This window comes from Panthera tigris, chromosome A2 (assembly GCF_018350195.1).
Source record: "Panthera tigris isolate Pti1 chromosome A2, P.tigris_Pti1_mat1.1, whole genome shotgun sequence".
Taxonomy (NCBI): domain Eukaryota; kingdom Metazoa; phylum Chordata; class Mammalia; order Carnivora; family Felidae; genus Panthera; species Panthera tigris.
The window spans coordinates 80,170,916-80,198,707 of record NC_056661.1 but is presented as its reverse complement, the minus strand read 5'-3'; the positions used below and the strand labels follow the sequence as shown (position 1 = coordinate 80,198,707).

Sequence of the window (27,792 nt, the reverse complement as noted above, 5' to 3'; positions counted from 1 at the left end):
TATTTTTTACCCTATAGTTTTTCAGCTTAAAGTGAATAGTCAAAGGTAAGATCAAACTCTGAGAAAACTGAATGTTTAGTTTTTAAAAAATGTAAGTTTTTAATAACTACTTTTTGGTAGTAAGTCATATTACAGAAATACTAATAAAAGAAAGATCAAACATTCTTTTAGGCTTTATATATTCTGAAAATGAAAAAGAAACGAAGGAAAGTAATTGGACAGAAAATATTGGGTCCAGCGACTCTAAGTTCTACAGAGCAGGGATAATGTCCATTTTGTTTCTTGCTGTAAATACAATGCTTGCCTTATAGTCGGAATTAAAAAATATTTGTTGAATAATTCAACAAATGAATGAATGAATTATATGGGCTATGTCTTTTCAAGTAATCAATTAATCTTTTATGGAGAACTCACTATGTAGAAGGTATTAAGGAAGGCATTGGAGAAAGGAGTTTATAATGAAGTATAATAATACATAGTCTTGACTCTCAAAAAATCCCAGTCTCATTGAGAGATACCAGAGATATTTCTCAATGCTAGAAAGCAGATGGTAAATGCTAATGAATGAGACAAGGTACGAATCACTGTCCAGGGCTGGTCTAAATGCATAGGCTTCATGGATGAACAGGTCCTCAACTTGCTTTAAAGGACAGAAAAAGATCCAAGTTGAATGACACATATGAATGAACAACAAAAGTGATAAGTAGGCAAGATTTGGAGAATTGGACTGGAGACTAAGAGTAAAATCTCAAGTAGTGGTCTAAGAGATCTCTATCATATTCTGTTGGCAGTGGTGTCCTAAAATAGGGGAGTAATGTATGCAAAGAAACGTTTTATGGTAATTAAACTGGCTATGGCTGATAAAATCAATTGAGGGAAGAATCAGAGTACTGTACTGAAAGAGTAAATAAAGCTTCCAGAAGCTTTCCAGAAGTTCAAGAGATTCAGAGCATCTGATCTTGGGGAAGTCATTTCACAGCGCTAACACATAAGGCTCACTCACAGAGCTTGTCATCATCTTAGATCATACTGTAATGTATAGCATGCATCACTTGCCTGAGAATCTTCTTCCACCACAGTGAATACACATTATTCATGGATGCTAAACTGAGCTCATTATATGTGATCCTTAACCCACACAAACCAATCAAAACTAGGGTTCAGTTTATTTAACAGTAAACAGAAACTGTCAAAGGCAAAACTCAAGAATCTACTACTCTTATCCTGTAAAGACCCCAAATGCTAACTAGAAAAAGATTACTTTCCTAATAAATCCACTGAACTCTAAATAACGTTTTTCACAATTATCTTCACATTCTGGAATCCTGAACAACTGTCATGTATGTTTATCTGGAATTAATATAAGGACTCTGGTATCAGTGCAAAGGACACATTTAGTCATTGTCTAAGGAAAAGCCATACATGAAACATCTTTGTATATGAACACAGAGTAATTTCGTTACAATTTACACAATAAAAAGAGTGATCACTTAACATGAAACTTTGGTCATTACTGGCTAACTATCAATTTAATTATTTAAATTTTGGTTCCATTTGCTTCAGAATTGTTTGTTAATATTTTAAGACTCCGTGTTACAAATAGTTGTTTTGCTACTCTTCAAAAATTTATATTATTAAGGTATTTGATATATATTTTAATTTAGCTGAGTTGGAAAATTGAGGTTAAAAGAGTCGTGACAAAACTAGATATTGTTTAACTGCATATTGTTAAACTTATTTCAAAAAATTAAAATCAGTTGTTTTAGAAAAATAGAAATAATTTTAAAGGATCTTTTTGTTAGTTATTTTGCTGTTATGAAATACATTTGGTAGTTGAATAGACCATTTGTAATTATATAATTATTGAAAATTATCTACCAAATATACATTTTTGACACTGTAATTACAGTAGTGCCAGCATATGAAACACATGTAATATTTATCACATCAAGAATAAATAAAGCAATTTAAAAAAAATAGTAATACCTTAATTGAACGTTAATCAATTTTCATGCTACTATGATAGGATATAATAACTAGTAGAATCTGTCTTTGGCAAGTTTCCATGAAGGATACAATGGTATAGTTTTTAGCATAGTTTTATTATTTCAATAGGGAAGGAGCTGTTTTTTAACAACTTGTAGTAAAAGAATAATAATGCCAAATCTAAATCCAAACAAACAGGGCAGTGGTTTCTAATAGTGTTAGCCTTTGCACTGCAAATCTCCTAATCCTGTCTGTCAGGTTTAAGAGAAGATTCACAGTTAGCTCTTTTCTCCCTTCCTAAATAGGCCCAAAGTCCTCTGGGTGTAGAGAAGAAGTACTGATCTTTGAATATTCTCTTCTTCATAGTCTTAGTGCTGCAACACGTTACCAAAAAAAGGGTTGTGACACATGCAAAGTAAACAGCCACAACCCAGCAGGAGGCAGCCCAACCTCCCCTAGTTCTTAGCATGATGGGGCTGTCATTTTCTGGGCAGTAGGGCCTGGAGATGCACAGAACACACACACACACACACACACACACACACACACACACACACTCACACACGCGCACGCGCACACACACACACACACACACACACACACACACACAGGGCAACGGATGGCTCCTCGACTCCCCACTGTGCTGAGGACAGCAAGAAACAATTTTTGCCTCTGCCATTGTGAGCAGAACCCAATGTGTTCAAAGTTTGGAGTGAGGGTAATGCCAACCAGCAAGGTAATTTGGCCTATAAAATAGAGGATAGTTTGTGTGAAACTGGTGCATTCCTGAGCCATCTGAGCAGGAATGGGCAGGGATGGGCCTGAGAATTTGACTGTATACTGACCCTGTACTTAAGAATCCTGTGAAAGGAGGGGAGGTGTGCCTGAGTGGCTCAGTTGGTTAATTGTCCGACTTCGGCTCAGGTCATGATCTCACGGTTCATGGGTTCGATCCCCGCATTAGGTTCTGTGCTGATAACTTGGAGCCTGGAGCCTGTTTTGGATTCTGTATCTCCCTCTCTCCCTGCCCCTCCCTGCTTGTGCGCTCTCTCTCTCTCTCTCTCTCTCTCTCTCAAAATGAAATAAACATCAAGAAAAAAAAAAGAATCCTGTGAAAGGCAGAGGGACAGTTTAGGGTTCTCATTCTGAGGATTCCTAAATCAGTTACAAGGCAAGTTAGAGTTTCATGTGATTTCTATTTTAGGATTGGTCACAGGGGCTCAAAATCTTAGAATGGGCCTGGTTTCCAAGATATTCTCCAAACTAAGAATTTATGCCTGAATGCATTTGGATTGGGATAGAATCCCTGGACCTCTGCTTGTTTGATACGGCATCTCTGCTTCTGGACAGGAATTCATGGCCTCCTTGGTTATGGGGTTACTTGAACCCTCCCCTAAAATCTACCTCAATTAATTCAGCACTTACATGAATTGAGGAGATGAAAGTTGGAAAAGAACAAAATACTAGAAACCAAACACAATCAAGATGGCAAAGAATGAAAACTCAGTTACTATCCATCCTCAAGGAGTTTGAGGAAGGGAATCAGAAGGTGTGTTCAAATACATTTACTCTACTTAATAGCTACGCATTTTGCATAAGTCCGTTACCCCTCTAGGCCTCAGTTTCTCAAGCTATAGAGTAGTATCAATAATATCTATTCCCTACAGATGTTGTTAGAAGCACAAGTAATATTGCATGTGGAAGTGTGTTTTTAAAACTTCTGTTGGTATAAAATAATCACTATTTTATTTCTGAATATATATTTTTGCCAAAAATAAGATATTATATTCCATACTCTTAGCAGTAGGTGATAGAGAAATGGAAACATATTTAAATCTATTTTTAATTGTGTTTCTCATTAGAATAGTCATTAAAATTCTTCAGATCAACTTAAAACCGTTAGTAAAATGTGAAAGAATATGACCCACAATATCATATGGTAAAAATACTGCAACATTCATTCACTTTAAGAGCAGATAGAACCATCAATTAGAACTTTAAAAGTCCTCCAAATTTTGGCAGATTACCAAAAATTCTCCAAGGACAGGAAAATTTAATAATGCAAGATACTTGTTGCCACTTTTCTTACGGAAGAACTTGCATTGTATATTATCAGTATATTATGTTTAAGATCCAAGCAAAATGCACATTGAAAGTATGAAAAGAATTTCAGGAAATTGCTTTCAGTGATTTTAATACCCAGCTGTTCTTGTTCAGCATCTATTCAAACTCATGTCATTTATATGCAATAACAATAAAAATCTAAACAAGTTCAAAGGAAAGTAGAATGTCTAACTTTGTGAAATACATGAGCTCTTGAAATGATAAAAACAAGAATATTTTGGAATTCAGGAGTACTTTGAGTATACTAAAAATCTATCAGATTTTTTTTGAGCAAACAATCATAAAATTTTATTTCTTGAGTCATAGCTTTTGACTGACTTATGGTGACTATGTATCAGGTAACTAAGCATGTATTTGGGGCAAAATAAAAGTATAAGTTCTGAAGATGGCTCTAAACATTTCTATGTCTAGCCCTCATAAGGTACATTAATTATGATATTAATTATAATTATTTTTACTTTGTGTCACTATTTTAGCACTGATCAATGACATATACTTTATACTTCTAAGTACTAGAGATCCCCAATTTTTTTTTTAATTTTTTTAACGTTTATTTATTTTTGAGACAGAGAGAGAGAGACAGAGCATGAGCAGGGGAGGGACAGATAGAGAGGGAGACACAGAATCTGAAACAGGCTCCAGGCTCTGAGCTGTCTGCACAGAGCCCGAAGCGGGGCTCGAACTCATGGACCACAAGATCATGACCTGAGCCGAAGTCGGACACTTAACCGACTGAGCCACCCAGGTGCCCCTAGAGAGCCCCAATTTTTAAAAATCCCTTAAATATAGTCCTTATTTGTTTGTATTTGTCAAACGAAACTACTTTCCTACTTTGCAGTTAAATGGGTTTCCTTTACTTGAAAAGCAGAACACAGTGTAGCTAAGTGACAAGAATTTGCCATTCAGAAAAGCATCAACAGGAAACATCAGTGCAAATTCCTCAATATAACAAGTCCTTGGCCACAATTCAGGATAGCATTTTTCTAAGGTTGCTGCCTATACTCTGCTGAAAATGGTAATGACTTCACCTCTGTACTTGTAAAAGGACTTGCAATCGCCCCCACCATAGTTTAATTAGGTTTTCGTCAAAGATGAACACTGAGGCACCTCTTAATATTACCTCCCTAGGGTCTAATGGCCCCCCATGATTCTTTCAGGCATCTGTAGCGTTACAATTTATTTTTTTGACGATACCCTTTTCTTTGGAATGAGTATATTGGGCATTTGGGCAATGCCAGCTTGCAGAGAGCTGGTGGCAGATGGAATGAAATCTGCCTGGTATGGCTTCCCCTCCACATGAGCAGAGAGCCATCCATTTCCTCCATTAAGGAGTTGTCACTCAGCCCACCCAGCTGGAAGACCATTTTTGATAGCCAAGCTGGCTGGTGGCAGACAATTCAGATACAAAGTGCACTTTAAAAGGAAGCTAAAACATCATTTGTAGGAAAATTGAAAATGCATGGCTTCCACCACAGCCAATTTTTTAATGACTGTAATATTTTAAGTGATTATTTTTGCCACTTCAGATTGCTCCTTAGAGAGGAGAGGTTTTTTAATTAAAATCTAGGCAATGCAAATAGATGAGATGTGAGGAGCAGAGGAAAGAGAAATAAGATGAATAAAATTAATTAAAATGGCATTGTTGGCAGAGTCATAAATTAGCCAAAGCCTGGCTGGAAATAAAATATATTGGTATAGGAGTTTCTGGATTAAAGTGAGATGTGTGACTGAGTGATTAGAAAGTGACTGACTTACAGCCTGCACATCATTGTGTTTCCTAAGCCTTTCACTGTGCTATAGCTATTATCACATAGAAATACATATTTTCTACATCCTGGTTCAATTGTCTTTAAAGGTACAGACTTTCATGCTGTATTTAAAAAATCAAAATAGGAAAAGAATGATTTCTCTCATGAGCCAAAATGAATTTCTGTCATTTTCCACACATTCAATTTCTAGGTAATTTAATGCCAGTTAAAAAACCAAAAACTTGGCCATGAACACAGTCCAGGTGCAGGAGGGCTGAAGTGCATTTTCTCTAGTCAACACAATAGATTCAACCATGGTGAGTGAATTTTAGGGAGCTTAAAGAGTATTTTTTTTCTCATTATTTTCTGGATTTGTTCAGCATTCACATTTGAACCACTTCGTACCAAGATTCATAAAGATTCGATTTATGGTATATTTTGTGACAAGTGTATAATTACTTGGCAATAGTTATGACAACTCTAAAATGGCAATAGTGACAGATTTGAATTGGAGTAATGAGAGTAAGAATAACAATGTAAAATTCCATAGGGCAGTTGTTAACCTTGTCTGTGGGGATCAACTTGAGTTTCACAGGGTCTGAGGTTTTCAGACTTGCCTTCTCAAATTAAGGCCGAGGATGCCAGGCACAACGTGGGAGGCTGCAAGAGACTAAGGAATGAAAAGGGCTGGCTTTATAGTAAAACATACTTGGCTACGAAAACTAAAATGGTTTGATCTTGGGGAATCCATTTGGCCTCTCTGGCTATTTTTTCATCTGTGAAATGGGAGTAATTGTGAGGATTAGATGAGATACTGTAGGTAGCATGCCTACTAAAGACTAGTGAATCTCAGGAAATCAGCAAATTGCCCCCATTTTCATTCATTCACTTAACAAACCTTACTTTAATTAATTAGCGATTAAATATGTCAGCTTCAGACCAAAACAAACAAACAAAATAAAGGGTGCATCAGTCAGGGAGGCTCTTGAGATTTGTTTGAATAGTTATTTTCGGTAGAATTTATCAAAATTACTGGAGTCCGTGTTATTGCCACCCTTGTCATGGTGATTTGGCTCAATTCCATGTTTCACTAATGCTATTCCACATTAATTACTGTACAAATAGGAAGCATTGGAGGGAAATTGTGAAAAGCACACTACTTATGTTTAACCCTTCATCCCCAAAGTACTCTTATTAGCTTGACAAATTATATTCTGGCTCATTCTACAATGTCATGCATCCACCTCTTGGGGGAAACATGACAATAAGAGCAATGCAATCCAAAGTGAAGAACATCCCAGGCAAAGGGAATTTAGGTAGACAGCATGCAATTAACCAAGCTGGAATCTAGCCAGAAAGTCATAGTTAACATTCCGATTCTTAATGGAAAAAGACATGGGAACATGGACTAGCCACAAGTCTTACTGAGCTCAGGTTTATCCTCATTAGAGAGCCGGGACTCAAATCCCTCAAGTTACACACCAGATAGTTTCCAGCACAGCGACTTGCAAAGCACATTTCTGGAAAGCTTATCTGATTTCCTCCTGTTTGTCCTTGTACTCTAAAAAACTAAATCATTGAATAGATTTTTGAAAACTTTTTCTGGAGTGCTTAATTTCTGGAAGACAACTTGGGCATTATAGTAGGCAGGTATCGATCTGCCAGGGGCACATATCCCCCAAAATGCAGATTTTAAAAGTGAATTCTGCTTTAAGTGTGATCATTCCTTCTGCCATTTGTCTTAGATTTGTTTTCATTAGCCTCAAATTGTATTAAGACTTTAAATTTTCAGACAAATTAATTTACATTTTTTCATAATTTGGACATAATGACCTTTATTCTCCATTAACAATACAACAATTTGTGGCAAAAGTGTTAGGTGACAGCAGAATCTCAGAATGAAAGCTCCAATTCTTATTCAGGACTGGAGATTTGCCTAGTGTCCACTGGGACAATGAATTTGGCAAATGCTTAACGTACACGAGCTATAAGAAAATTAATAGACTCTCCTGTTCAGACTTGATGTTTCTCCTTAATGGGTTGTTGATTTACCTAATGGCTCTTGTCTTCATTAGGGCCTTTGGTGTTTGTTAAACAGGAAAATTGTCATTATTATTGCATATTTATCAACAGTAGATATAGTAAAGAGGAGGCAATCCGTCTAAATGTAAGTTGTAATAGAGAAAAGATTAACGTATGGCCTTTCTAAATTCTGTATACTTAATAACTCTAAATCCCTGGCATAAATTCAAAAAAGTAAAAAGATTACTTTTTAAGAAAATTTCTTTTAAATACATGGGATCAAATCACAGCCTATTCTAAAGGACAAACCTTCAGAACAGAGTCTATGATATTTAACATTGATTTACTTCTCACCACAAGTTGACATAAATGTGGAGAAGGAGTAATCTGGAATTCTTTGCTATCCACACAATGAACTAGGGTAATAAATAGAGAAAGATTAGCAGGTTCAGGCACAGCAATCAGAGTGGGAAGATTTTTTAAAAATAAAAAATATGGGGAATAGCACCTATCTGACAGCGATCTGCATTTAATCTGTGGGTCAATTCCAGAGTTGACAGAAGCCAGTGATTTATGTCTTTGCAAGATGAGAGTAACCAGGCCAGCTGAGCAGATATAAACATTTATTAATGGTGAGTGAGCAAAACACACCCCCCCCCACACACACACAGACACTCTCACACACACACGTACACAGATACCAAAGAGTCACAAATGATTCATGCCTTCAAAATACAAATTTTGGCTGCCATCAAAGATAAGGGTAAACAAACAAAATGAAGCTCCTGCTTGACTACTATCCACCTCCATGGTATAGAGATTCATTTGGAGACTTTGCTTTCATGGGGTACTATTAAAACACGAGAAAACAGAAGGAAAAAAAAACAAAACCAAAAAACTTGCTCACAGCTCTTTCCTCATCCTTTGTCCCTGGGTTCTCCTCTGAGCACTTCCTTGATGTCTGGGCCCTTCTCTTTGACAGTGAGTTTCGGAAAGGAGGCTGCAGCAGCTCCAGGCTGGTCCATCAAAAACTTACATTTAGTGTTTCTCTTTGAACGTGAAATTAAGGATGTTCTCAAATTGCAGGATGTATGTTTGAGGAGCTGGAAAGAGATGACTTTGGTGGATTTGTCCAGATGTTTCAAGAGTGACTAAGGAAAATGGGAGTGCTAGCCCTCCATTTACAGACACCCTGTGTTTATCTACTATAGATTTATTAAAAAAAATTTTTTTTTACATTTATTTATTTTTGAGAAACAGAGTGAGACAAAGCATGAACGGGGGAGGAGCAGAGAGAGTAGGAGACACAGAATCTGAAGCAGGCTCCAGGCTCTGAGCAAGCGGTCAGCACAGAGCCTGATGCGAGGCTCAAACCCACGAACTGTGAGATCATGACCTGAGCCGAAGTTGGACACTCAACCGACTGAGCCACCCAGGTGCCCCTCTACTATAGATTTAAAACTTGGATGATAAGGCCTTCCTCATAGTTCTGGCACCTAAGAAGCATTCATGAAATGCCACTCCTTACTCCATCATTACTACCTAATGCCATCATCACTACCACTCCCATTATTGTTGCTACTACGATTTACCATCATAGGGTTACTATTATTATGTATTACGATCTAGTATCCATGCTAGTGTAAGTATCATTCCTGGATACGAGAGTCCTACCCAAGGTGAAATGCTGATCCTTGATACTATAGGTCTTAAATGGAAAGGGCTAAAAAATCGGTTCATTTTCCTTAAACCTTGATGGCAAAACCAAGACCACTGTTGTAGGGCTGGAGCACCAGAAGCTGCCCTAAGATTGATCGTTCCCATGCTTCAGGCATGAGGAATGTGGCACAAACACCTAAAGCCACCTGCCAGAGAGAGGCAATACCATATGATGGCGGCCGTGGTAGTGATAGTTTTTCCAGCAACTGCAGATGAACTGGTAGAGTGTCCTCTGTATCTTTTGAATAGGAACAACTGACAATTCTTGATTATTCTAGAAATCATCTGTAAAAGCTGAAAAGGGATGCAATATTCTGTAAATGAAGGCAAAATAATCTTAACCAATAATTAAGACAGGTGATTCAATATTGAGTGGGTTCAGTCAGCTTGCCTTAGGAGTCCATGATCTGCTTACTCTGGGAGATTGCTAATGAGGGTGGTGCTCTGGGGAGCTTTTTAACTTGCAGCACTGTATTTATTGGCATTTAGAGCCCCACCTACTTGGTCATGAACAAAGGGCTGCTTAGGGATTTGCGGGAAATAAAACATCATGATGGTAATTAGAAGCATAAGAATGTGGTGTGCTTTTTCTTCCACATGGGCAAGACTTCTGGAAAAACATTGGAAGATGAGTCAGGCAAGGCCATGAACTTGGAAAGAGAATGGAGGAAAAATAGAGAAAGCTGTATAGGGAGAACATATTAATTCCATAACCTCTTGCAGCTTACCAATGCCGAATCAAAAAGCACAACAAATATTAGGCCAGATTTTATATTAAAAGCCAATACTGTTACACATCTATTTCATATTAATTACTAAAGAGCCAACAGATGGTAATGGCCTTCTACCAACCCAGGACAGATTTAAACTGGTGATCTATAATTGCAATTCTCCAGATCACATAAACTCCTTAAGTTAATTACTCTATTTGGTCTTATATCATTCTGCCCTACTTGAGATAAATAAGAACAGGCTCAGATGAAATGAATTAAATATTCCCAAAGAAACTAAAAAAAAAAATCTAAAGAAGACAAATATGTACTGAGAATGTGAAACATTCTCATCTTTCCTATTTGACCTGACACTCCCAAACATCATTTTCAAAATCATCAGCTAGACAGTTTACATACTCACTACTTTTATTCCCTTGTTTTATGAACCGTAGTGTTTAAAAAATCAAACCTACTATTGAAGAGCCTGGGTGGCTCAGTCAGTTAAGCAACCGACTTTTGATCTCAGCTCAGGTCACAATCTCACAGTTCATGAGTCTGAGCCCTGCATTGGGCTCTGTGCTGACAGTGTGGAGCCTGCTTGGGATTCTCTCTCTCCCCCTCCCCCTCTCATACACTCATGCTCTCTTTCAAAATAAATAAATAAAATTAAAAAAACTATTAATAATTCCAATCACATCAATGGTACTGAAATTTAATTCCACTTGAAACCATTTATTTTGCCTGCCAAAGCTTACATATATGGGCAACACTTGTGTTCAGCCTAATCATTTTAATGTATTTATTCTGATAGTACTTCAGTGACATATAAGGATGACATAATTTGTGAGGTCTATATTTTTCTATCCTATTTTTCCTCCATCCTCATTATCAGAGCCATTGGCTCAATCCTTTGCCTTCTACATATTTTCCTCTATATTCACATCCTGTGGAGCTTATTCTCAAAGTTTCAATAAAGAAGACATATTTTTTAAACACTTTCTATGTGCCAACGACTGTTCTAAGAGTTTTATATGTATTTTCTTACTTAATCATCACAGCTTGGGGGTGAATACTATTATTATCCCTGTTTCAGATGAGGACACTGAGGAACTGAGAGGTTAAATAAGTTGCCCCCAAATACATGGCTAACAAATGGTAAAGCCAAGACTTGAACCCATATAGTTAAGCCCACTTTCTTAACAGTTGTACTGTCTCTAGTTCCATTCACAGTATCTTCAGCTGCCTTCAAGTCATTATTGAATACGAAATTCATTTAGTAACCAGAATTCATACATAACTAGAATTGAATACGAATTCATATTCGTAACTAGATCTTGGTATTTTTCCAGCTTTTTATTCATTCAGTTAACATCTAACACAATCCATCATGTGCCAAACACTGGAGATTCAAAAATGGTTGAAATAGTCCCTGATCTTAAGAAGCTAACTTTCTAACCAAGGAGACAGAAACATAAATAACTGGAAAGCAATGTTATCAATTCTTTCATAGAGGTATATGCCCCATGTAACAGGATATTGAAATGGAACTAGTTTTGTATCTTGAGGACCCAAGAAAATAGGTGGCAACTACTTCACATTCTTTTTTTTTTTAATGTTTATTTATTTTTGACAGAGACAGAGCATGAGCAGGGGAGGGGCATAGGGAGAGGGAGACACAGAATCCAAAGCAGGCTCCAGGCCCTGAGCTGTCAGCACAGAGCCCGACGCGGGGCCCGAACTCACAGACCGTGAGATCATGACCTGAGCTGAAGTCAGATGCTCAACCGACTGAGCCACCCTAGTGGCTGGTGAAAGAGGTGGTAAAAGGGCTTAGTCACTCACTCACATTGCAGGTATACAAGCTCGAAGTTAGCGTGAGTAGGAAGCTGGACAGCAGAGAGAGGATTTCTTTAGAGAGGGTTGGAGGTAAACTGCGGGTCCCATCCATGACTGTATCAGGGGAGGAGGGTACCTTCTTCTCTCCTCAAACGTGGGGCATTGGACCTTGAGGAAAGCACTTGGACAGTATACTGTATGGGCTTGGACCAGTGCCTGGAGCTGCCTGGAAGATGGCTGGGGAAGAGGGCTGTGCTTAGAAATAATAACTCTCCTCCCAATCACTGATCCAAGGCGAGTATTTACTATAGAGTAGGCTTGGGCCCATGGACACAAGATCTTAGTTTTTCTAAGATCCTCCCCCAAATGGCTCCCTGGAGAGGTGACAGTAGAAAGAGGTTGTAGTCATTAGCCAGAGGCCCAGTGGCTGAAAATGCACGCAGACATGAGACATGGATTGAAGAAAGGCAGGTGAGAGATTCCCTAGCATTAGTGAGGAGTGGGGAGATTTCCAAAGAGCCCAAAGGTAGACTGACGAGAGAGCCATCTTTGATTTCTTGCTAGGCCAAGAAAGCAGTTGATTCCAGCTTCTAACAATATCTGCCTCTTGCCTCTTCTCCTTCCTGCAGACCCAGCCCTGGAGGGTTCAGAGGCCGAAACTCATGAGGGTGGTGAGGAAGGAGAAGGAGCTGATCACCGCCTCCATCCCCCTTGCAGCAGACCTAAGCTGGAGGAGGGGAAAAGCTACAGATGAAGCTTGGAGCTTAGATTACAATAGTAAACTGATCATATCTGTGATTGAACTGAGACTGCTTTGGAGACTAAAGTGATTGGATGACTTATTTGGTCTATCAGCAGTCTTGGAACCCACAAAGAGGGCAGAGATAAAGAAGCTGTCAGACTGAATCTGAATGGTCACTGGGGGACACAGAGGTACTTGTTTTCCAAAGCCAGCCTCCAACCCCACCTCCTGCTTGTTCAATCTAATAGTTACACAAACACAGAGAGGAGGGAGACATTACTATGCAAAAGCTCACACAGACAATGACACTGGAACTGGGTCCTTAAGGATGCTGGGAATTACTAGGCAGAGAAAAAATAACAGTGGAAAAGTAGGTTTGAAGTGTGGGAGCATGAAATGCAGTACTGTATGAGGCTGGGGCACAGAGGAGCAGGAGACAAGGATGAGAAGTTAGGCTGGACCTAGATCGGAAAGGGCCTTGAATTAACACGCTAGGGAGCATCCTCTAGGTCCAAACACAAGGCCATCAAAGGTATTGAGGATGGGGGGAGCATCGTCATGGCATTTCTATGAAAGAATGATGCAGGAATTTTTGTCAGTGGCATCCATTTGTATGACCCTTGTCTCTTAACACCTTTGTCACAGGCAGGCCGCTGCTGTGAGACTGTCAATTTTTCTTTTGTGATCATGCCACCATTCTTATGCTATTTCACCTCCCATACAGATTACTGCAAATGCCTCTTGCTTCCATAAGGAAGACATTTTAATACTCCCATCCCCTAAGTTCACTCTAGGTCAGCAGTCAATACCTGTGATGGACCAATAGCTAGGACTATGAACATGAAATCAACTGTTACAGTGTGGAAGAGAAGAAAGAGACCAGTGCTTGGGCTGAATGTACCAAATTCTAATGTATAAAAATCAGTCATCTGGAGAAAGGAACATGCACTACAAATGGAATAAAGCTGGAGCAAGATGAAGAAATAGGGTAAGAATCTTTTAACCTATAGTCAGAGAGTGATAGGGAAGAAAATGGGCAGATGATTTAACTAATGGATGTGGAGAAGAAACCTGGTACAAACAGAATCACGCCACTTTATATTTATGACCTGTAAGAGCAAAGCTATGTGGTGACTGAAATCAAGATTAAGTAAGATTCCTATATTTGAATCCTGGCTCTCCCATGGGTGAGAAGGATATTTTGGACACGTTACTCAACACCTCTATGTCCACTTTCCACGTCTGTAAAATGGAGCTAATATAGCACCTGCTCTAACACGTTTATAAAGATAAAATTATATGAGAGGATATATATATATATATATATATATATATATATATATATATATATACATGGACATTTTTTCCTTAACTAAATCATTTTGTAATTAAGCATACTTTCTCAATTGCTGTTAGGCTCACTCTTTAATTTAGTTAAGATGTAAACATCTTGGAAACTTTTACTGAACACAGAAAAGATAATATGTAAATAGAGCAAGCAAACAAACATAATCCTCAAAACTTAAAGTCCAAAGTAAAGCAATGTTTACAACATGCCCTGGTTCAACAGGAACATGGAGATATGCTTATGCTTTTTAAGTGTTTGTATTCAGTTTTCATTTCAGAGTAAGTAAATGAGCAATATTTAAATTTTTTTAAATGTCTATTTATTTTTGAGAAAGAGAGAGAGAGAGTGTAAGCAGTGGAGAGGCAGAGAGAGAGAAAGAGAGAGAGAGAGACAGAATCCAAAGCAGGCTCCAGGCTCTGACCTGTCAGCACAGAGCCTGACACGGGGCTTGAACCCACAAACCATGAGATCATGACCTGAGCTGAAGTCAGATGCTTAACTGACTGAACCATCCAGGCACCCCAAGGAGCCGTATTTAATGAAGAAATTTCATACAGTTTATATAAAGTTTTTATGTCTAGAACTTCACATCACCCAGCAAAAGCATTTTTTTTCATGCTCAGATGTTTGAGCCAGAAAGCAAAAGCATAGATATGCAGATTATTTAAAATGACAATTCTTAGTTTTAAAAAGAGTTTTCAGAAAGAAACATCAGAGAAAAATTTCTACCTGATAGCCAAGTCAAAGAGCATGATACATATCATTACTACAGTGGTTTTTTTCGTAGGTCACTGGTCAAGTCTCAAATGTGTGAATGGTAAGTTTGGGAGTAGGATGATGGACCACAAAGCAAAACTATAACCCACACAAACTTGTAATATAATCGAACATCACTACTGAAGCAAAACCACATTTCATGCATTTTTATCATGGGTGGGATACAATACAAACGATTAAGAAACTGAATGGCTAATTAGATTAGTATAACAGCTTATAAAACAAGGCAAAAAAATTGCATTTCTACAGTAAAGGCTACTGAGTCGAAGTGATAAATGATCATCATAGGAAAAGGATGTGAATCCCAGGACCTTAGGTCTCCATGTGTTTCCTGGGTTTTTGTGTCTTCTTGCCAATGTTGAACAACGTCAACAGAAATCCTTCTTAATCAAGTGGTAGTGGGATATGACATGGGATATCTTTACAAAGGTTCTTTTCTACATCCACATGAAAGGAATCCATGGACTCTTTGTAAAGGGACCAAAGTTTTAGAGTCTTTGTCAGAAGGAATTTCCATACAGTTTACTGGGTGTTTTCCCATACTGAGCAAGGAGGATGTCTGTTCCTAATGTCAGTCAATTGTGTGGCTTCACCAACTGAAAGTAAAATGCCTAGCGTTTGATCTGTTAAACAAGAAGTTATTGTGTCAGGGGACTTCCTGTGTTGAAGGGTTTCTAAATAGTTTTGAATCTTTTTTCTAGAATTTGAAAAAGGAGGTGTGCATCTTAGATGTTTATATTCTACTTGCTTTTACTCCTGTGATCTCACCTCCTCCCACAGCACAAGATTTTTTTGTGCCAGTGAGTCACATTTAAAAAAATTCTCTAAGCTTTATTTGCATTTTATTTTAATATATTGGAAACTTGAGAGGGTCCAGTCAGGGGTCTAATGGCATTCTTGATAATCACCTAGGCACAAGTTTTTGTTCCACATACCCTGGGCAGGCAAGCCCATGACTTCAATTTCTATTCAAAAGGCTGATAATTGCCAAACTTCCTCTGAGTTCCTGATAGCTTTATCTAAATTCCCAACTTATATTTCTTCTTGCCTGTCCTCAGGGTTATCAAGATCAACATGTCTACAATGTACAGCAGACTGACTATAGTTAATAATACCGTGTTGTATAGTTGAAAGTTGCTAAGAGAATAGATCTTAAAAGTTCTCATTACAAGAAGGAAATTTTGTAACTATGTGAGCTGATGGATGTTAACAAACCTTATTATGATGATCACTTTGCAAAATATGCAAATATTAACTCATTATATTGCACACCTGAAACTGCCATATTATATATCAAATATATCTCAATTAAAAAAGAAGATCAACATTCCATAGTGAATTCAACTTCTGTGAGCCTGCTTCTCCTTCTCTGTTTCTTGTTTCCATGAATGGCACCTCCATCCGCCCAGCTGCCCAAATCTTGTCCTCGACACCTGCTATTCCCTCATCATCTCAATTGGTTCCCAATCTTCTCCATTCTCTCTCCTAAAAATCTCTGAAATCCATCCACATTCTCCCCTAAGTCTGGCCAACATGATCTCCCACTGGACTTCTGTTACAAGCTTCCTACGTGGTCTCCCTACATGTACATTCTCCCATCCATTCCATCCTCCATCCTCAAAAGTATATTTTAAAAAATCAAATAAAAAGGTATATATTTAAAAAAAGCAATTCAGTGACTCCCTAACACATCCAAGATAAAGTTCAAACTCTATAGCAGCTTGCAAGACCTTCAAGGTTTTGTCACTGGCCACGTCTCCAGACTCAACTAATCCAAGTCTCGACTCAAAATATTAGACAACTATTTTGAACATTGTCTAAGACTTTTGCTTTGTGCTCTCACTGCCCAGTTTTTATGTATGAGATTTCTGATTTTAGAAACACTATTCCTCCCACCTGGCCAAATCCAAATTACCTTTTGACCTCTGCTTAGATTCCCTATCTGGAATGCTTTCCTAATTGCTTGAGTCTGGGTTTCGTATTGTATATTGTACTTCCAGGGCACTCTAACTTTCCCAGCAAATCATGGAAATTATGCTGTTTTATATGTGTATGTTGACATATCTAACTACCTCCACTAAGTTGACAACCACGTGAAGGGAAAAAACATATCTGCCTTTCTGTGGTTATATTCTCTAGGCTCAGCCAAGGACATGGCACAGTGAGTCCTCAAAGATACTTATTAAATGGATGAGTAAGTGAATGTTTTTGTACCAATGACTCCCCATCCTTAAAAGAGAAGGTAACATAAATAAGAATATTACCTATTCCTTTACCAATGGATTTGGTAAGAATAGCTATCTTTGATTTGATTTATTAATAAGCTTTAGGTCTTAGAGTGGAGGAGAAGAAACAAAAAAGAGCTCAAACCTTAACTGTAGCTCCTGGGAAAAAAAGCCAGTTGCCGGTGTCTACTGGATCAAGACTGTCTTCTAAAATGACTTGTCTGTGAGCTGAGTTGATGATCAGGATGTTATCTAAGGCCCAGCAGGCTTCATACACCTCGCCTACATGCAGACTTTCCTGCTTCCACTGAAACTGGACGTTCTCCCCTTTGGCGTCTTCAGGAAGGTAGAGGATATGGATGATTGTGCTGATGTTGGAAGGGGCTCTGGAACAGATGGTGAGATGGGAATTGGTGCCATACAATAGAGTGCCATATAATAAATGAAACATAAAGTTCAACAGTATCCATTTTTTTTCTTTCTTATAGATCAATTTTTTAAATTAAGATTGTAGTTTCATTATCTCAACATTATATATATTACAGATTAAATACTCATTATTCCCACAGCCCTTAAATCTTTTGGGATACACTGATGATTAAGATGTCCATATTAAGTGATGACAGTTTTAACATCAAATGTCTTCAAGGGCTTTACTTTCTTTAAATTGTATTTTGAGTTAGTTAACATACAGTGCAAGGTTGGTTTCAGGAGAGTTCAGAGATTCATCACTCACAGACAGCACCCAGTGCTCATCACAAATGCTCTGCTGATACCCATCCCCCCCACCCACTGCCCTCCATCAACCCTTAGTTTGTTCTCTATCATGAAGAGTCTTTCGTGGTTTGTTTCTCTTCTCTTCTCTTTTTTCCCCCTCCCTCCCATATGTTCATCTGTTTTGTTTCTTAAATTCCACATACACGTGAAGTCATATGGTATTCGTGTTTCTCTGATTGACTTATTTTGCTTAGCATAATACATTCTAGCATAGCCAAACTATGGAGAGCTTTAATTTAAAAAAAAAATATTTTTAATTTACATCCAAATTAGTTAGCATATTGTGCAACAATGATTTCAGGAGTAGATTCCCTAATGTCCTCTACCCATTTAGCCCATCTCCCTCCCACAACCCCTCCAGTAACCCTCTGTTTGTTCTCCATATTTAAGAGTCTCTTCTGTTTTGTCCCCTTCCCTGTTTTTATATTATTTTTGCTTCCCTTCCCTTATGTTGGAGAGCGTTACTTTTAACAAAAGGCAGACACTGAGTGCATTCAAGTAAGCCAGTAAAGGAATAATGGAAGAGAAAATGGCACACGCTTCTATGGTGCCTACAAAAAAAAGTGTTCCCAGCACAGTTTTTTTCATGTGGTAGACACTAAATGTTCAATAATTCAAATAATCTCACAGTTTATTTTATTTGATACTAAAAAAATGAGAAAAAACAATAAAAGTATTTTCTTAATTTTGATTCTTACCTTGAAATTTTCTATCAATCAGAGACCACTGTATGTTGTTTTATAAGTCTTTGCCTGGTATTATTTTATTTCTAATAATCATATACATTTTTATTTGTTTTGTCTATATGAATGTGAGATTTTCCATGAAAACTAATTGCTCTATAATTCTTCACAACATCATCCAGATCAGTCTTTAAAAGCTTGATATAATTTAACATGATTTTTACCATATATCTGTTAGAATCCAGGCCCTTCTGCTATATGATAAAAGTACTTTTATTAAACATTTTATTCTACCAAAGTAGAAACCTGCTATAGTAAAAATGATTGCTTTTAGCTAAGATTAAAAGTGGTACTAAAATGCAAACTAGTGGTACCCTGGGCTTACTGTAAATTAGTTTTGAAAGGACTACAAAAAGGACGTATTTTTCACTTACCATTGAATTACATATATATCCAAAGAATTGTCAGTGTAGGTTATAGATGGTGTACCTTATCTTTGGGGGTAACCAGTTGCCTTTTTTAAAAAAATATTTCATAATGACTATGTTTTTTGCCTCAGAAAGAACTTAAACCAATGAAAATAGTATATTTTAGTTCTAGGAAGTGATTGAAAACATGTTTACTCTGATCACTAAATGGTACGGAAAATTTGCTTTAATGAGAATGACAGCTTACAGCATGGTCTAAAATTGAAAGTCTTGTTTAGTGAAAAACAGCTGAATGTGATCTTCATATATTGCAATTAAATGTATACATTCATTATTTGTCATATCAAAAATATGTAGCCCTTTTCCAAAAAGAAATATCTCTGACAATTTACCTAAACTATGATATATAACTATTGGGTAGATAAAAAATGGAGGTATGGATACAATTTTCAATATTTATGCTGCCTTGCTTAAAGTCATTTATATAAATAAGTATTTAATATGAATTCATTTTAATAACAACTACTAGAAATTAGAAAGAATAGCAAAATGCTGTTATAATATTGGCACAGCATGTCAGAGCTTGGCTTGTGCAGGTACTTATAGATTATATGTTATCCTGCCACAGAGAGAGACAGTTTCTTAAAATGCCTAAGTTAGAATCACTTATCTCAGTTTCTGGTTGAAGTAGACCTTGGACATATGACAATTTATAAATCTGAAATACTACTGGAAACTTTGGGCAGATTAGTTTAGTTTTAAGCACTAAGAACCTAATATTTACAGTTCCTCCCTAATAAATCAGAATTGTTCTAACATAGAAATATGATAAGGAAACTAGCATGTAAAAAACCTGTACAAGACTGATGGAAAATGTTCTACTTCAGTTGTACTAAGTTAAGAACTAAATCAATCAGGATAACTACTTTATAAAAGTTCAAGGTAGTTTTTTCCTTTAAATATCTTACTAGACCTAAAATTAAGCATCCATTTTGAATGCTGTTTTATGATTCAAGCTCTGCAGAAGTTGTAAGTATCATTTGAGTTTTGCTAACTTAACATTTTTTCAACTCTAGCGAGCTGCTTCTTAAGCATCCTACCTCATTTTCTTATCGAGGGATTTTTTTTTAATGAAAAAAAAATGTAATAAAATGACCACCAGTTACATCACAATTATGTTAATAGAATTTTAGAACTGGCCTTTGGGAAGCTGGAAGGGAAACGACAGAACTAAACATTCAACGCAAAAGCCCCAGTGGCTATTAACTCATTACCATCACAGACTGGGAGAAATTTAGGTGGTAATCTCATATGGTCCTAGGTCTCCAAACCAGCCACTAGCCAAGCCACCTAGAGAGCTGGGTAATGTTACTTTGTGGAGGGTTCCATCATAAATGTTATTCTCCCAAATGTGCTTTAACCAAAAATAGTTTGTTATAGCTTCTACTAACCGTGGGAGATTCTGAATGGAAAATGCCACTTTTAACAATACTTCTTCAAATAGGGCAGATAATAATATGTGCAGGCATGTAATTCAACATAATTAACAACCAGACTACTTTTAACCATGAAGCATAAATTCGATGGTAGAATGAAGGCAATTAGGGAAGTAGAAATCCACCTACATCAGAATTTATGAAACTACTTTAAATGATAACAAACCTAATTTTCTCAAGCTGAATCCAGTCTGCGGTATTATTCTTGGCATATGACACGATGATGCTGGGGTCTGAGTAACTAAAGCGACATGAACCTGAACCTGTAAATAGCAATAACAGTAAGTTTCAAAGTTAAAAAAACAGTGTAATTGCATACCATCCTTCCTGATAAATGTGAGATAACTTTGTAACCATTTAAATATTTATTTAATTGCTTCCCCATTCTTCCAATTATGCTGAAATTTCTTGTGATCGGTTCTGATAAATACTATTTGATAAATAACTTTAGGAATCAGGAAAAAGGCAAACAAATTTTTCAGATTTCTTTACAGATACACAAAATTCTAAACTAAGTTACAAAATAAATACTGAGCTCTATGCCAAAAATATCTAAATATTATAGAATGATTAATAATACCATCGTGGTTCTTGCAAGTTAATATCAATTAATAGTGATTGCATTAAATAGTATATAAGTCATTAAATTGCACGAGGACGAAACACCATTCTTCTTCAGTGTGGGTCTTATTTAAATGATTAGACAGCATATAAGAAACTAAAATCCTGTAAAAATTCAAGTACTAAATGGATGAGAACTGTTAGATATGACTGATACTATTCTACTATAGCCCAACATTAAAGATTTTAAAAGAGAGATGTTATGTCTCATAGTGAACACTTATTTCTCACTATGATTTTCCATATTGGAAATGTGACCAAAGAAAGTTTTTAAAACTCTGACAAGGATTTGTTTCTACACATTCAATGAATTCATATAATAACACATAGCATAAGTTAGAATTTCAAAGATCTTCTCAGAATACCCGAAACAGCCATGAAAACATATGCCAGAAGTTTCTTGTAACTGAATAGCAGGATTTTTTTCATACCATATTAAAAACAAATGAACCAACAGAAAAAGAAATAGTTCAATTTATGTTTCAGTTTTACCCATCTGCTAGAGGAGCCTCAGTTTCAGCAAATGGCATCTGTGGACGGTTTTTACATTTGTAGTTCTCAGGAGTTCCAAGCTTTAATAGACTCATTTATTTTATTTCAGTGGTGTTTAGTACAACATCAGTTAGTCTGCAATCGCCAAAGTTGGCAATGTGCTAAAAGGCCAAACGGCAGTTTTCCCAGATTTGTTCTCACAGCCAAAATGTGGGTGCAAGAAAGGGTATTCAGAGGACAGCTACCCGGCCACCCTAAGCTCAAACAGAAGCCCACCTTATGCGCTTCTCATCACTCCTAAATCTTACCTTTCATAAGCAGCTGCTTAAAGTAAATATCAAGCTGTGAGGCTGGAATTGGAAGCGGCCAGGATTATGTGGGACAAACTTCCATACAAACAAGAATAGGGACTGGCAGAAAATCTGTTTACTTCAAAACAAAGTTCAAATCAGCCTAAAGAATTTAAATGGTATTTATGTGCCTCCTTCATGTTCTATACACCATAAGCTCTTAAGAGCAAATGTGTCAGAGGTGCATCCCTGAAAAAGGAACGGGTAGAACAAATGATAACCAAAAATGTGCCTTACAGGAGGCAATTCCTTGCAAATTGTTTACAAATGAAGAGAGAAGGAAAGCTGGTACAACTTGCTTTGTATTATCAAGTTAATATAAAAATACTGGGTAATTTTTTTTAATTTTTCAGAATTTTCACATAATAATTAGTTAGCCTCCCTGTCTCCAGCCTCAGGTGTCCTTACCCAGCCACATTGTTGCCAGTGCTCTTCCTACAAGTAAACTGAATCCGGTTACCTCTCAGTTTATAATCCTTCAGCAGTTCCTCAGTATGGGAACCCACCCCCTGGTGGGAGAAAGATGCACAGTTCCTAGAGACCAAACATGTACCCTGGAGAACAGAACTAGCCCCTGTCACTGGAAAGGGTTCCCACGTGAAAAGATGGTCAAACACGGAAAGGAACTCCAACATGGGGATAGACAACTGGAAACTGGGACTGGGGAATGGGGTATGAGGGGCCAGGCAGAGAAGAGGTGCTGCCCAAGACCAGGGAACTGAAGAGGGAGAGCCTGAGCTGGAAGAAGTATCCCCAAGAGAACCAGTCAGCTCTGGATATCTGCCTCACTCTGAGGCCACCCCCACCAAACTCTCATTCCAAATGGTGCCAGTCTAGGGGCACCTGGGTGGCTCCGTTGGTTAAGTGTCCGACTTCAGCTCAGGTCATGATCTCGTGGGTTCGAGCAACACATCAGGCTCTGCGTTGAAAGCTTGGAGCCTGGAGCCTGCTTTGGATTCTGTGTCTCCCTCTCTGTCCCTCCACTGCTCATGCTTTGTCTCTCTCTCTCTCTCTCTCTCTCTCTCTCTCTCTCTCTCTCAAAAATAAACAAACACTAAAAAAATTTTTTAAATGGTACCAGTCCAACGAGTAAACAATTTCCCACTCCCACTCTGAGTGTACTTGTTCACCATATATTGGGTACAATTTTTCTTCACAGAAACCCTTCTGAATTACAACCCCACCGTCACATAGCCTTCAGCCCGCAGAATAAGATTTTCACTGCCCAGACTGACAACAGTTACTTGACTCTGTCTGGGATGAGGGGAAGAAAGAGTTCATCAGTGTCCATGTGCACAGGTGGGTAATACCACCCCCAACCCCCTGCTCCCATCTGCTGTGGTGCCGAGCTATCACATACCTCAAAGCACCTTTTACACAGTGAAGAGACAGTAATAACCAGGCGCCACCTGCAGCAGGTACCTCTTTCTTTCCCCTCTTAAATCAAAGATCTTTAATTGCCAACACTGAAATTTAAAATCGGAAAGCAAAGACAAACTCAAATGTCAAATGCAAAATAACCTCTTCTTACAGATCTATTTTCTCCCCTTCAGATCCCTTCCAATGTAATCCTTCACTCTAATGTAGCAAATCTGCAAGGATTTAAAGAACAGCGGAAAGAGGGAAGATAATTCAGGATCATGGTTATACAAGTATGGTCTGAGAGCCACTGATGGACTTTAGCTGGTCTAAAAACCCAAACATTTTTGGGGTGCCTGAGTGGCTCAGTTGGTTGAGCATCCAACTCTTGATATCAGCTCAGGTCAAGATCTCATGATGAAGGGCGCCTGGGTGGCTCAGTCAGTTAAGCGTCTGACTTTGGCTCACATCACAATCTCACGGTTCATGGGTTCGAGCCCTGCATTGGGCTCTGTGCTGACAACTCAGAGCCTAGAGCCTGCTTCAGAATTTGTGTCTCCCTCTCTCTCTGCCCCTCTCCTGCTCACACTCTTATCTCTAGCTCTCTCAAAAATAAGTAAACATTAAAAAAATTAAAGAAAAAAATAATCTCACGATGAGATGGAGACCACGTTGGACTCTGTGCTGACAGCATGGAGCCTACTTCGGATTCTCTCTCTCTGCCCCTCCCCCCAGCTTATGTGCATGCATGCATGTGCTCTCTCAATCTCTCTCTCTCTCCCATAAAAAAAAACAAACAAAAAACAAATACTTTATTTGGTTCTTGACAGGCAAATGAGGACAGTCCATATATTTTCATTTCTGTCCACAGCACGGGTACAAGTAACCTACAGAATGATTAAGCGTTCCTGAAGTTTTGTGTTCAAAAATAAAATTAGTGAAATTTTAGGAATTATGGAGGATCCCAATTCAACAGTCTAAGAAATCTGGCTCTCATGTAGAGCTACACATACAAAGATTACTGAAATACCCACAGTTTCGGGGAGGACAGGATATTTTGTGTTAAAGGCACTTCCATCAATGTTGTTTCCGGTTGGTCTTGGTTGTCAAGTCTTGATTTTAAATTGACAAATAAATTGATAAAGGATAAATATAAACCTACAGTTATTTACGGTAGCTTTCATTTACATCATTATTGGTTATTTAGCCAACCCCACAGCAGACAGTGATGGATATTTTTCACCAAAAACGTTTCTAGTCTATTATTGTCTTAAATTTTGTCCTATGGCTTAAGAAATATATGCACTGAAATATAAACAGAAGCCATCTTCCCTGCTTTGCTAAAGCAGATAGCTACATTATGCCCTGCAACTGCCTTGCAATAAAACACTTCACTAATGATGTCCTGGATTTGTGCTATTGACTTCGTGTCCAGGCCTTTGTGCTTTTTTAATAACTTGCTTTGTATTATCAAGTTAATATAAAAATACTGGGTAATTTTTTTTTAATTTTTCAGAATTTTCACATAAAATCTTAAGTCTGAGCTCATTCTTATTAGGTTAATAGTGCAATCCATGTAGTGAAGAAAACCAGAAACACAGACAGTAATGCCCTCATCTTTTTGCCCACAAATGTGTATGTATCATATTCTCTACCCATCATACCAGTGTTTTCTGCTTTCCTCATGTTCTGGTGGAGGAAGTGTTTCTATTCTAACCAATGTGATCTTCCTCATATGGCCTACATCCCATCTCCTCTTGCTCCTTGAAATTTCCCCTTTCTTTTTCCTGCATCATTTATCTCTCCCCCTGAGTTTCCTGGGTCATTTCTATCGTCATATAAATATCATCGAAACATACAAAGCACCTCCCATCTTTAAAAAAAAAAAAGACTTTCTTGGGTGCCTGGGTGGCTCAGTCGGTTAAGCATCTGACTCTTGATCTTGGCTCAGGTCATGATCTCATGCTTCATGAGCTTGAGCCCCACATTGGGCTCTATGCTGACAGCGCGGAGCCTGCTTGGGATTCTCTGTTTCCCTCTCTTTTTGCCCCCACTTCAAAAATAAACAAACACTTGGGGCACCTGGGTGGCTCAGTCGGTTAAGCGTCCGACTTCGGCTCAGGTTGTGATCTCGTGGTCTGTGAGTTCCAGCCCTGCATCGGGCTCTGTGCTGACAGCTCAGAGCCTGGAGCCTGTTTCAGATTCTGTGTCTCCCTCTCTCTGACCCTCCCCCATTCATGCTCTGTCTCTCTCTGTCTCAAAAATAAATAAACGTGTAAAAAAATTTTTTTAAATAAATAAATAAATACTTAAAAAAAAACCCTTTCTTGATGTCACCCCTCCTTCTGCTCCTTCCCATTCTATTTTTGTTCCCCTGCACAGCAAAACTCAAAGGGGTTATCCAGTGATGGTCAATAAATCTTCACATCCTATTCTCTTTTGCCACCCAGACAGGTTTCTACTGAAACTACTCTTGGTTAGGTCACTGGTGGATGGATGTTGCCAAATTAACAGATCCCAATTTCAAGTTACTTTACTTCTCAGGAGGATTTGTCACAGTCGATCTCTCCCTTTTTCTTGGATACTTTCTTCCCTTGGGTTCCACCACCTTCTCAATTTTTCTGCTGCATCACTGGCTGCTGCTTCTCAGTCTCCTTCATGTCCCATTTCCTTCCTGACCTCAAACTATTTTAGTGCTTTTCTCTTCTCTTACCTACACCACCTCCTTTGATGGTCTTTCCTGCTTTCAGAGCTTTAAATAACATCTACAACAGATAATCCCTAGGATTGTATCTCCCATGAGACTCACGCTTGCAAATCCAAACTGCCGTTTATCATTCCTAATGAACATCCCAAACTTATTAAGTCAAAACCAGAAGTACTGGTGTTCCACCTCCTGAATAGCCACTAGTCTTTTCATTTCAAATGATACCACACCAGATGCTCAAACAAACAAATGAACAAAAAAAAACCCTAGGGGTCATCTTTGATTCCTCCTTTTGCCTCACTTCTCACTTCAGCCCATCTGACTGTGCTGGGAGTTCTGCCTCCAAAATACTGTTCAGCTTATGTCCCTCTGTATTGCTACCACCTCAATCAAGTCATGAACATGTCTTGATGGTTTTCTTGCTCCCCTTTTATCCCCTGTGATCCATCATCCACACAGCAGTTAGGGGGTACAGAGTAGTCTTTTGGGGGCACCTGGGTGGGTCAGTCAGTTAAGCATCCAACTCTTTTTTTTTCTTAATTTTTTTAAACATTTATTTATTTTTGAGAGAGAGACAGAGAGAGAGAGAGACAGAGAGAGAGAGAGAGAGAGAGAAAGGGAGGCAGATAGAGGGAAACACAGAATCTGAAGCAGACTCCAGGCTCTGAGCTGTCAGCACAGAGCCCGACACAGGGTTCCAACTTAGGAACTGTGAGATTATGACCTGAGCCAAAGTTGACGCTTAATCGACTGAGCCACCCAGGTGCCCTGAGTCCAACTCTTGATTTCAGCTCAAGTCATGATTTCACAGTCATGAGATCCAGACCCATTTCCAGCTCCATGTTGGGTGTGGAGCCTGTTAAGGATTTTCCCTCTATGCCCTTCCCCTGCTCATGTGGGCAATCTCTACCCGCCCCCCCCCTCTGTCTCTCTCTCTCTCAAACAAAACAAAAACAGAGGAGTCTTTTAAAATTTTTTGACATTCTATTCCCTGCTTCAAAACCTCTCAAGGCTTCTCAGCACACTAGGAACGAAAGGATGAGCTCCTCACCATGATACACAAAAATCCTTGGTGATCTGCAGTCTTGTACATCTTAGATCATCCCTCGTACCATGCTGCCTCTCATTTACTACATTCAAGCCATAAAGTGCCCTGGACTTTCTTTCTCTTCCCTGAACACTCCATCCCAGGGCTTCTGTGCTCCTTCACTTTGTCAATTTCCTCACACCCTACTGTCTCCTCGTTCCATTCATATCTTTCCCCACTGGTTCCCTCTTCTCCCTCAGGTACCTGTGCAAATATCACCTCCTCAAAGAAGCCCTCCCTGAGCACTCAATCTGAAGAGGTCTATCCCAATCGCCAACCTCCATTTTATCACTCAGTTTTGTATTATTCATAGTACTACCAGTATTTAAATTTATTGTGTTTATTTAATTATTTACTGGCTCATCGTCCATATCCTGTTAGGATGCAAGTTCCATCAGAGTAGGAACTATGTGCGTCTTGCCCATTACTTATGTCCCTAGTACCTGCAACAGCGCTTGGTACACAGTAGGAGCTCTATAAATTCTGGCTGAATCACAAAGAAGTTTGCCATAATGTTTTTACTTCAAAGTCTCCATTTCTTCCTTTTTACTG

The 27,792-nt window shown here is 38.3% G+C and overlaps 1 protein-coding gene across 1 annotated transcript in view; it reads right to left on the bottom strand.

Annotated features, from left to right (window-relative positions):
• Positions 1-27,792, bottom strand: part of RELN (reelin) — a 524,409-nt gene that overhangs the window by 208,322 nt on the left and 288,295 nt on the right. Inside the window, exons 9-10 of the mRNA XM_042964909.1 lie at positions 20,791-20,887; positions 17,386-17,626 (exon numbers count right to left, since the gene is read on the bottom strand). Coding sequence (XP_042820843.1) covers positions 17,386-17,626; positions 20,791-20,887 — 338 coding nt within the window. The remainder of the gene's footprint in view (positions 1-17,385; positions 17,627-20,790; positions 20,888-27,792) is intronic.